The 10949-nt window shown below is 44.0% G+C and overlaps 1 protein-coding gene across 1 annotated transcript in view; it reads left to right on the top strand.

Annotated features, from left to right (window-relative positions):
• Nucleotides 1-10949, top strand: part of LOC122792249 (sestrin-2-like) — a gene marked incomplete in the record, with an annotated part of 678183 nt that overhangs the window by 554296 nt on the left and 112938 nt on the right. The window contains 1 exon segment of the mRNA XM_044059999.1: nucleotides 7564-7708. Coding sequence (XP_043915934.1) covers nucleotides 7564-7708 — 145 coding nt within the window.

The following is a 10949-nucleotide window of genomic DNA, read 5'->3' as shown; positions in this document are numbered from 1 at the left end:
ACCCTACATGGATGCACTGTTTTTTGGCCATTGAGCAGATGCCATTTAGTAAGCCCCCCTGGATACTGCACCTGTTTCTGCTAGCACTTCAAAGCCCCCCCCCCCCCCCCCCCCACCATAAGGCTGTCAGCAAGGCAGGACTAACTGTTGTGCAGTAAACCTCACTAAATGTAGTACCACAGCTGGATGCAGGTCTCCAGCTGCTAGTATGTGCTGTGGGGCCCCAGGGGATGGGGAATATTTGGTGTGAAATCACCAGTTTGTGAGGGCAGCTAGTAATTATTTTTTAATTAAAATTCTTTTGCATTCGGTCCTTCTTTCTGTGCTGCTGTGAAACTGTCTGGCCCAGAAAAATCCTTTCCTCAGCCCCCTGCTTCAGACTACTTCAGAGATTCCCAGAGGAGTACATGACTAACAAAAGGTAGATGACTATGCTGTACCTGCTGCAGACCCTAGAACTTCCAGTACATAGGCTCTGAGTGGGCAGGTCCTTTCTTTATAGAGAGGGCAGGTCCTTTCTTTATAGAGAGCTCGACAAGGGATAAGGTGAAAGAGTTCTAAGAGTACTTCTCACATGTGTTCATCTTTGTTTCCTTTGCTGACACACTCATTCTGAGTGAGCATTTCATGTGTCAATAAAAAGAAATGTCTAAGCTATAAAACAAGGAGTTCTTGGGTATTTCCATTTTTTTTTGGATGTTACTCAGCACAGTAGATTTTAATTTGTGAATGACAAAGCTAAATACCTAAATAAAAATTCTTTAACAGGTGTGGCAGTCCCCCTCCTTGTGTACAGTAAGAGGAATACGGGTTGGCCCCTCTGCATTATGCCCATCCGAATGGTAACCCACGTTATTGGGTAGATTTGCCAAGTCTGTCTAACATTAGCTGCTTTAGTTACCAGAACTGTCAGCTGGAAACTTGTCTGATAAAAAGTGGGCATCTTTTTAACATTGGGCTCTGAATTTATCAGAGGATTTTTCCATCGTCGGCTGCTGTTGTGCAACTGTGCTGCCATCTCCAATTGTTCATTGCCACTTCTACAATTCAGTCATTTTGGTACTTTACTGGCAGAGCTGTTCTCCTTTGTAGCAGGGCTTACCCAAATGCTAATGAAGTCTGTAGATAAGACCAGATGTTCATCGTGTTTCACTGTTGCAGTCATTACAGTTGGGTTATCCTGCTGGCAGGCTACCCGCAGTCGGCCTGAATTCCAAAGTCTAGGTCCGGTGTCTGTTGCTGTCGCCTCTTCCCTGACGTCAGTGCGCCAGGGGTATAAAAGATGCAGCCGACGCCATTTTCTTCAGTTTTTCTTGCCGCGCGGTGCCCGAAGCAAAAGCAGTTCGCAAGTGCCGGTCGGCTGACTCCTGAGATTTTCAAGTTCGAATTTCAGATCCGAAGTCTTCATTAAAAGTACCCCGTTGGGTAAACTTTTTTCTTGCTCCAGACCGATGTCAGAAAAAGTTAATTGTATTTCTTATGGGAAGCAAATACCTCATAAGGATTTTCATTCTTACTGTATTCCTTGCCTAGGCCCTGACCACGACGTTGCTAGCTGTCTGTTTTGTGCTAGATTTAACCAGCGCACTATTAAGCATCTGTACGATTTTGCATTTCATTGCTTTGGCAGACAATTTAATTATATAATGCCGACTGCCAGAGTTTACAAAAAACGCAAAGAAAAAGAAAAGGACAGGCATCCGAGGTCCAAAACCGACGCTTCTTCTAGGCCATTCGCCAGTTCTCAGTGAGGTGCTTTCGCAGCCCCTGATGACCGCTACTTTAGAGCCGCAGGCCGATACAGACTCCCACGTGGAGTCAACCAGGCCTACAGAAACTCAAGGTATTGGACCTTTGGAAACCATTCCCTCAAATGGGTCCAAAGCCGCTGAGCAGGCATTGGCTTCTGAGGGCGTTTTCTGGCCTACACAATTGTTAAAACGACTTCAGCTTTAAAGGCAAAGACTAAAGCAGCTTTAAAGACAAAGAAACAAGTACAACAGCCCCATGGACAGGCCTCCATGCCTAAAAAAATAGATGCTCAAAATGGCCGAAGACCTGATTACTTTGATCAGGGGTTCTCATCCCCCTCCTGACAAGAGGCCTAGGCAAGAGATAAAATATGAATCTTCAGATCAGGTTTCAATTTCATCCGATTCATCTTCTGATCAGCAATACTCTCTTCCTCCTTATGAGGATTCTGATGCTGAAGAATCTATTCCCTCAGCTTCTCCTCCTGAGGATTATTCTTTTGGGGGAAACACTGCATGCCATGAGGGAGCATTTCCACTGGGAGAGCCAAGATTTTTCAGAATCTAAGAAAAGGCTCAGACTTTCTTTTACTGCCTCAGCACAGGCCCCTTGCTATTCCACCTGTGCTAGACATTGTAGATGTATTTTCAGAGTCAAGTCTGACTCCTGACTCCTTACCCCCAGCTCCTGTTAAGCCAGACGGATACTACAGGGTTACAGACTCCCACAAATTTCTTTTTAAAAATGTTGCTGCTGACCCAGAAACTCTCTCAGGGTCCCAAGGTGGTCAAGGCTTCCACTGCAAAAAAAAAACCCTACCCCCTCTGACAGAGATTCCAAGGCACTGAGCAGATGGGGGAAAAAGGTTTACACTTCTGCTACCTTGGCTATAACTGCTTTAAATTGTCAGTTTCATATGCTTAAATATCAGCAATACATAATGTCACTGCTTAAACAGAAAATGTTGACAAATTCTGAATGTGCAGAAAATAGACATGCAGGATTTATTGCATGCAGCTGAACAAGTTGGAAAGCATACTTTACAATGTGGTTTTGATTCCTTGGAGGCATACTGCAGAGCCGCTGTTATGGGTTCTGTCATTAGGAGGCATGCTTGGTTAAAAGAACAGAATTTGCCTTATGTTAAAGCAAAATTATTAGATGCTCCATTACAGCATGATACCTTGTTTGGTGTTAAAGCAGAAGAGGTGTTGAAGAAAATGGAGGACAAAGCCAAATCTATGCAGGCAGTCAAGGATTTCTTACAGGTACAGCCTCCAAGATTTAGCAGACACTGGCCTACAAAGAATTGGTCCTTTCCAGTGTCATTCAGGCCACAGAGGCAGATACAGACACCCTAGAGGCAGTTCCCAGCCCCAAGGCTCATACAGTTATAAACAATGGGGTGCTTCTACCTTCAAAAGCGGAGAAGACAAGTCACAGCCATACAGAAAGCAGTCCCAATGACTTCCCCCTGCCAGCGCCAAGCACTTATCTACTGGCAGCTCCTTTAGGGGGAAAACTAGCACTTTTTTCTCAAAACTGGCACCTAATCACCCAGGACAAATGGGTCTTGAACATAGTGTCACAAGGTTACAGGTTTCACACCCTGCCAAGGGCAAACGGTATGCCAAACCTGCCAAAAAAATCAATGGGCAGAGGCACAAAAGCAAGTTTCATCCCTCATGGACATGAGGGCCATTCAGCAAGTACCACAGCAAGAGCAGGGACAAGGATTTTACTCGAGACTTTTCTTGGTGCCCAGAAAGGACAAAAGGTCCAGTATTGGCCTCCAGGCTATCTATTCTAAACACATACCTGGATATTCCAAAATTCAAAATGTTGACTTTGCAGCAGCTTCTGCCCATGTTGGGCAAGAAGGTTTGGCTTGTAACTTTAGACCTAAGATGCATACCTGCATGTCCCAATCAGACAATCATGCAGAAGATACCTCAGATTCATAGCTGGCTCAATGCACTACCAATTCTCTGCACTGCCCTTTGGCTTATCTTCTGCGCCCAGGGTCTTCACAAAATGCCTGGCACCAGTAATTGCATTTTGCAGACAGAGGAATACAAATATATCCTTACTTGGACGACTGCCTTATTCAAGCAGAGAACAAGGGCATACTACTACAGCATCTGGCGTTTGTAAAAAGATTATTAGCATGCCAAGGGTCCACAGCAAACGAAAAGAAATCAAAATTTGTACCCTCGAGATAATATTCCTGGGTGCAAGCTTAAATACAACTGCCCAGATGACTTATTTCACGCCAGACAAACAATGGCAACTGACTACTTATTTTAAAATGTTGGCAACAAACACCTAGTTAACTGCAAGAAAAATTCTGCAGGCTTTGGGCTTCATGACATCCTGCATTCTACTAATTCCATATGCAAGACTGCATATGAGGAAACTGTAATGGTATCTAAGTGTTTGGACTCAACATTGCCACAGCCTGGAAACGATAATTACTCATTCCCTGCCTACAACAGGAGTTTCGATGGTGGGCAAAGGCCTGTCACCACAACAAAGGGCAGCCATTCACCATACCCCCAGCCAGCAAACATTGACAACAGATACATCAGATTATGCCTGGGGGACCCACATGGCAGGAAGATGTATTCAAGGCTCATGGTCCGCAATCCAAATGCATCTACATATCAATCAAAAAGAGATGCTAGCTGTTCAAAATGCCCTGACTGCCTTCAAGGATCTACTTCATCCAGGACAACTACTGATAAAGACGGACAATACTACAGTCATGTGGTACATAAGCAGGGAGGCACACATTCCTAGCCCCTTTGCAGATTAGCCATGACTTTGTGGGACACACCATTGACTTATCAAGTACATCTGCAAGCACAATTCCTGCCAGGAAAGATAAATACTCTGGCAGATGAACTAAACAGAAACCTCATGGATCCCCACGAGTGGAAATTGGATCCACAAGTCTTCAACATGATCACAAGGAATTGGGGATGCCCAGACATAGATCTATTTGCCTCCCCTCACAACTGCCAACTACAGAGATTCTGCACAAGGACTTATCACAAGCAAGCATGGAAAGTGGATGCTCTATCTTTCAGCTGGAAACACTTAACAGTATGCACCTTTCCCCCACTGCCTCTCTTCCCCAAGGTACTCCTAAATGTCAGACAAGAGAAGCCAAAAATGATACTGATTGCCCCAGACTGGCCCCACCAGCACTGGTACCCAATCCTAAGGAACTTGACTCAATGCCCAGCATGGACATTACCTCAAATTCCTCACTTACTGACCCAACAAAACAATCAGATCCTCCACAGCCAACTCAGGACCTTAAATCTGGCAGCATGGCAGATAATGCAGCTTTTCAAAACACACCTCTCTCTAAAGCGGTTATGGATGTTATCTTGGAGGCCAGGAGGCCCAGTACCAGAAAATCTTATGCAGAAAAATGGAAGAGATTCTGTGCTTGGAACCAGGCACAAGGAATTGACATGATTGTTCCAAATATCCCTCAGATTTTGCGATGCTTAACTGAGATGCTTAACAAAGGCTTATCATTTTCATCAATTAAGATTCATGCCTCTGCCATTTCAGCTCATTACAATACAGAGCCACCTATTTTTTCTCGTCCTTTATTAAGACAGTACCTCAGAGGAGCCAAAAACTTACGGCCTCCAAGGAGATCACCAATACCTGCATGGGACCTCAATTATGTCTTGGCAAAGCTCTCTGCCTCCTTTTGAGCCAGCCGCTACAGCTGATATAAAATTTTTATCATGGAAAACAGCTCTGCTCCTAGCAATAACCTCTGCAAGACGAGTCTCGGAGCTACAGGCACTCATGGCTGTGGAATCTTTTATAATTTTCCATCCAGATAGGGTTTCTCTAAGGACAAACCCCACTTTTATGCCTAAGGTAGTGTCCAGTGTGGCCCTCAACCAAACTATTCATTTGCCTACCTTTTATCCAAACCCACAGAATAAGGGTGAGAAACTTCTGCATTCTTTGGACATGCACAGAGAGCTGCGCTTCTACTTGGACAGAACCAAAGCTTTCAGAAAGACTGAGCAATTACTGGTAGCATATGCTGCAGGATCACAAGGAAAGGCCATCTCAAAGCAGACCATTTCAAAGTGGATAGGTCACTGCATTAGTCTGTGCTATTCTCAACATGGCAAATCCGTAGGGCATTAGGCCACATTCAACCAGAGCAGCAGCCACGTCAGCAGCCTTCCTCAGAGGAGTGCCAACCAAAGACATTTTAGAGGTTGCAACCTGGAGTTCAGTGCATATTTTTACAAAGCACTACCATTTACCGCTCTACTCCAAATCCAGGGCAGGCTTTGCCACTGCAGTACTGCAGGGCCTCCTAGCTGCTCCTAATTCTGTTTAGTTCCAGCCTCCCAGCCTTAGCTTTGGAATTCAACCCAACTGTAATGACTGCAACAGTGAAATACGATGAACATAGTACAATTGTGTACCTACCATAAATGTAGATGTTAGTGTATTCACTGTTGCAGTCCAGGTTACCCACCCACCACCCCCCTTATCTTTGCTGGGCCTTATCTGTACTTCTCTATTCTATACAACCTATGTGGTGTATTTGCTTGTAGATGAAGGAAACTTGTTACTTAGTGCATGCATGCTTTATTGACATATTTTTAGCCTACCCTTTTGGGAGCACCTGACATCTGGGACAAGAAAAACTGAAGAAAATTGCGTCGGCTGCATATTTTTTACACCTGGTGTACTGACGTCAGGGAGGAGGCGACAGCAACCGACGCTGGATCTAGACTTTGGAATTCAGGCCGACTGCGGGTAGCCTGCCAGCAGGATAACCCAATTGTAATGACTGCAACAGTGAATACACTCTAACATCTACATTTGTGGTAGGTACACAACTGTACTTTTCTGTTTTGTGGACAATCGGACTACTCTAGAAATTGGGCAGATGTCAACCTTAAGATTCTCTGTAGAGGACCTCTGTATACCTGTTTGTATTTCGCCATTACTCTTCAGTAGGAAGCTGCTTTGGCATATTCCATATGGGATTACTTCACTACCCTGTCTTGCACCACTGATAGGATGCTTACGATGTACTCCAGTCTTCAAACCATACTAATCCTCCTGAAGATATTCACATTTGCCAGAGTTGTACTTACCACTTCAGATCTCAGCATGCAGTGTCCCTGGACTGAGTTAGATTTCCTTTTGATTTCTGTTCGCCATGACTTTTCACCTCTTGTCTCCATCTCTGGGCTGCTCTGACATCTTGGAAGGTTGATCTTTACACATGAGTGTAGGAAACTTTCCACTGGCAGACAGGGTTGTGCACCCCTCCTTTTTACTTGTATTACGCAAGGAGATTTTAATTGTTCTGCAACTGTACATTTATGGATTACTTTTTGGGAGTATCCTGCTGTGCTATTTGGTTGTCTTGGTATCCATTCATTGTAGAGAATCTGGACAAACAGATCTTGGATGAGGGCCTATGGGATAAAACTTTGTAACAGTACTGTTAACTTTGTTGGGCAAATCTAGCGATGGCATTTTCTTGTAAAGCTTAAACCTCAACATTGATGGTGTTTGATCCTGGTTCTTTTCTTTGTCCTACCTAGTTTCCTGTGGCTTAGATATGCAGCATATGCTCCAGCAGAGAATCCTGCTACCTTAACATGTTTAGAATTAAGTAACTGTTTGGATATTATTGCAACATGCATTAACTATTTGTCGAGCATACTTGGTATTTTTGCATTACACTATTGTGCAATTACAGTTGAAGTACATTTTTTATGAATATTTTTTTTTCTTCCTGGACAGGTATGATGATTATGACTATGGACAAGTCAATGTCCTCCTTGAGCGCAGTTTGAAGGTGTATATAAAAACTGTGGCGTGCTACCCTGAGAGAACAACCAAAAAGATGTACTTGGATTTCTGGAAGCACTTTAGGAACTCTGAAAAGGTATCACTTTCATAGTTCTTTTCCCTCTGTGCTTGTCATATATGGAAGATGGGACTGGCAGGTTCACCACTGACATGCTGAGACAGCCTTGGGTGGTGGTGATGGGGTACTGAAGTCCTACAGAAACAACCCCCATATCATAGAAAGATGACAAGTTACATATTGTGCTGTGAAGTCTTGTGTGCAAGTTGTTATGAAATAGAAAAATGAAAGCTTTTTACTGTTGCTAATGCAGCCTCTTGAGATGTTTACAGTTTGTACTATCTCATGAAAAGGTCTGTAACTACGTTAAAACACAAATGTACTTTTTCTTGTCTGTTATGCACATAAATTATATACAGTAACCCACACATTTTATTTTTTTATGACTTGCTAAAGGGTTCTCTTGGTCTGGAGTTTCTAGTTCCTTTTTAAGTCAGCTGGAAGCAGCACGTTTGTAATGTGGAATCCTCAGTCAGAGAACAGGTTGTGAACTATCCATTAGATCTAATATACTATACTATGTTGTTTAATGTTGTATAACTTCCATATTTCTCCAGCAGGTAGCCACTTTGTCTGTTGCATTTTCAGATTAGAAGTAAAAACTAGTCCGTCCCCCCCTTTTTTTCCCCGCATTTTATAACTTTACAGCCATTCCAGTGCCCTCCTAAATTTCTGGTCTATCAGCCCCTTCTTCTACCCCACCCCCCACTTTCTCTGACTCAAGGCTGGGTTTGGCATGGATTTTAAAGGTGTCCTGGTGTATCATGTGAGCAACTGCTGTTGCCTAGGGGTATTTTTTTTTTTTTATTTAATGACATCTGTGCTCTCCAACCTCCCTTGTTTGATCCAAGGGCTTCTCTCCCTCTATCATGCCAGTCTTCAGGGAATGCCTAGAACACACTCCTCTGGGATAGGCATGCTTTTTTACCTCCTTGCCAGCATCTCTGATGCCTGAGCTGCTTATCAAATCTGAGTAATCTGGACTGTGGTTGGGAGTTCATCCCTCTGTGCCATGGAACTGGCTTAATTCGGTTTTCATCCTTTTACAGTAGCCTAAGATTAAGGGGAGCTCATTTTATGGTTTGCTCAAAATTAATTAAAAGCTGCGTGCATAGTGATCTTTTTTTCAAGACTGAAGCATAGTGTAGTTGACTTGATGCATCTGATGGGAATAGGTTGATGTTCTTCATGTTTCACTGTTGCAGTCATTACATTTGGGTAATCCTGCTGGCAGGTTGCCCTTAGTCGGCCTGAATTCCAAAGTCCTGGGTCCTGCATCGGCTGCTGTCGCCCCTTCCCTGACGTCAGGTCGTCAGGGGTATAAAAGAAGCAGCCAACGACATTTTCTAAAGTCTTTCTTGCCACGCGGTGCCCGAAGCAGAAGCGGTTCGCAAGTGCCGGTCAGTCGACTCCTGAGATTTTCATGTTGGTTTCAGATCCGAAGTCTTCAATAAAACTAGGTACCCCGTTGGGGAAACTTTTTTTTCTTGCTCCAGATCGATATCAGAAAAAATAAATTGTATTTCTTGTGGAAAGCAAATTACCTCATAAGGATTTTCATTCTTACTGTATTCCTTGCCTAGGCCCTGATCACAATGTTTCTGGTTGTCGGTTTTGTGCTAGATTTAACCAATGCACTATTAAGCGTCTGTATGATTTTGCTTTAAACTTTTTTGGACGCCGGTTTAATTATCCAGAAATGTTGTCTGATAGCCATCCGACTACAGAGTTCACAAAGAAGAAAAGGAGAAAGATGGACAACCGAGGCACAAAACCAACGAAGTTCTCCTAAGCCAGTCGCTGGTTCTCAGTGAGGCGCTTTCGCAGCCCCTGACTACTGCTACTTCAGAGTCGCAGGACGCCACCGACTCCCACGTGGAGTCAGCCATGCCGCTGGAAACTCAAGGTATTGGAGCCTCAGATACTATTCCCTCCGATGGGTCTGGAGCCGCTGAGCAGGCACTGGCTTTTGAGGGTGTATTCAGACCTAAACATCTTTACAGTACATTGACTTCAGCTTCAAAGGCAAAGATTAAAGCACCTTCTAAAGCAAAGAAACAAACTCAAGAGACACCTCTGCCCAAAAAACAGATGCTGAAAATGGCCGAAGACTTTTATTACCTTGATCAGGGGTTCCCATCCCCATCCTGATGAGAGGCCTAGGCAAGAGACTGACTATGAATCTTCAGATCAGGTTTCTATTTCTTCCGATTCCTCTTCTGATCAGGAATATTCACTTTCCTCCTTATGAGGATTCTGATGCTGAAGAATCTATACCTTCAGCTTCTCCTCCAGAGGACTATTTTGGGGAAACCTTGCATACCATGAGGGAGCATTTCCACTGGGAGAGCCAAGATTTTTCAGAATCTAAAAAGAGGCACAGGGATTTCTTTCTGCTACCTCAACACAGGCCACTAGCCATTCCACCTGTGTTGGACATTGTAGATTGTGTTTTCGGAGTCTAGTCTTACCCCTGACTCCTTACCTCCAGCTCCTGTTAAGCCTGACAGATACTACTCTCATAAATTCCTTTTTAAAACCCTGCTGCAGACCCAGAAACTATTTCCCAGGCTCCCAAAGGAGTTAAGGCTTCCGCTGCAAAAAACCCTACCCCCTCTGACAGAGATTCTAGGGCACTGGATAGATGGGGGGGAAAAGGTTTACACATCTGCTACCTTGGCTATAAGGGCCTTAAACTGTCAGTTTCATATGCTCAAGTATCAGCAACATGTCATGGCATTGCTTAAACAGAAAATGTTACTCTGTGCAGAAAACAAGGAAATGCAGGATTTATTGCATGCAGCTGAACAGGTTGGAAAGCATACTTTGCAATGTGGTTTTGATTCTCTGGAGGCCTCCTGCAGGGCTGCAGTTACGGGTTCTGTAATTAGGAGGCATGCTTGGTTAAAGGAACAAAATCTGCCTGATCATGTCAGTTAAATTATTAGATGCACCTTTACAGCATGATACTTTGGTGTTAAGGCAGAAGAGGTGTTAAAATTGAGGACAAAGCTAAATCTATGCAAACTGAAGTACAGCCACCTAGGTTTAGTAGACACTGGTCTACAAAGCATTGGTCCTTTCCTGTGTCAGACAGACCTCAAAGGGGCAGATCCAGACGCCCTAGAGGCAGATCCCAGGCGCAAGGTTCATACAGGTCAAAGCAATGGGATGCTTCTACCTCCAAGGTTGGAGAAGACAAATCACAACCATACAGGAAACAGTCCCAATGACTTCCCCCTGCCTGCACCAAGCACTT

This window comes from Protopterus annectens, chromosome 1.part2 (assembly GCF_019279795.1).
Source record: "Protopterus annectens isolate FY-2018-M chromosome 1.part2, PAN1.0, whole genome shotgun sequence".
In the NCBI taxonomy this organism is placed as follows: domain Eukaryota; kingdom Metazoa; phylum Chordata; order Ceratodontiformes; family Protopteridae; genus Protopterus; species Protopterus annectens.
Note: the sequence above shows the minus strand (reverse complement) of the source record. Positions and strands in the feature narration are given on the sequence as shown.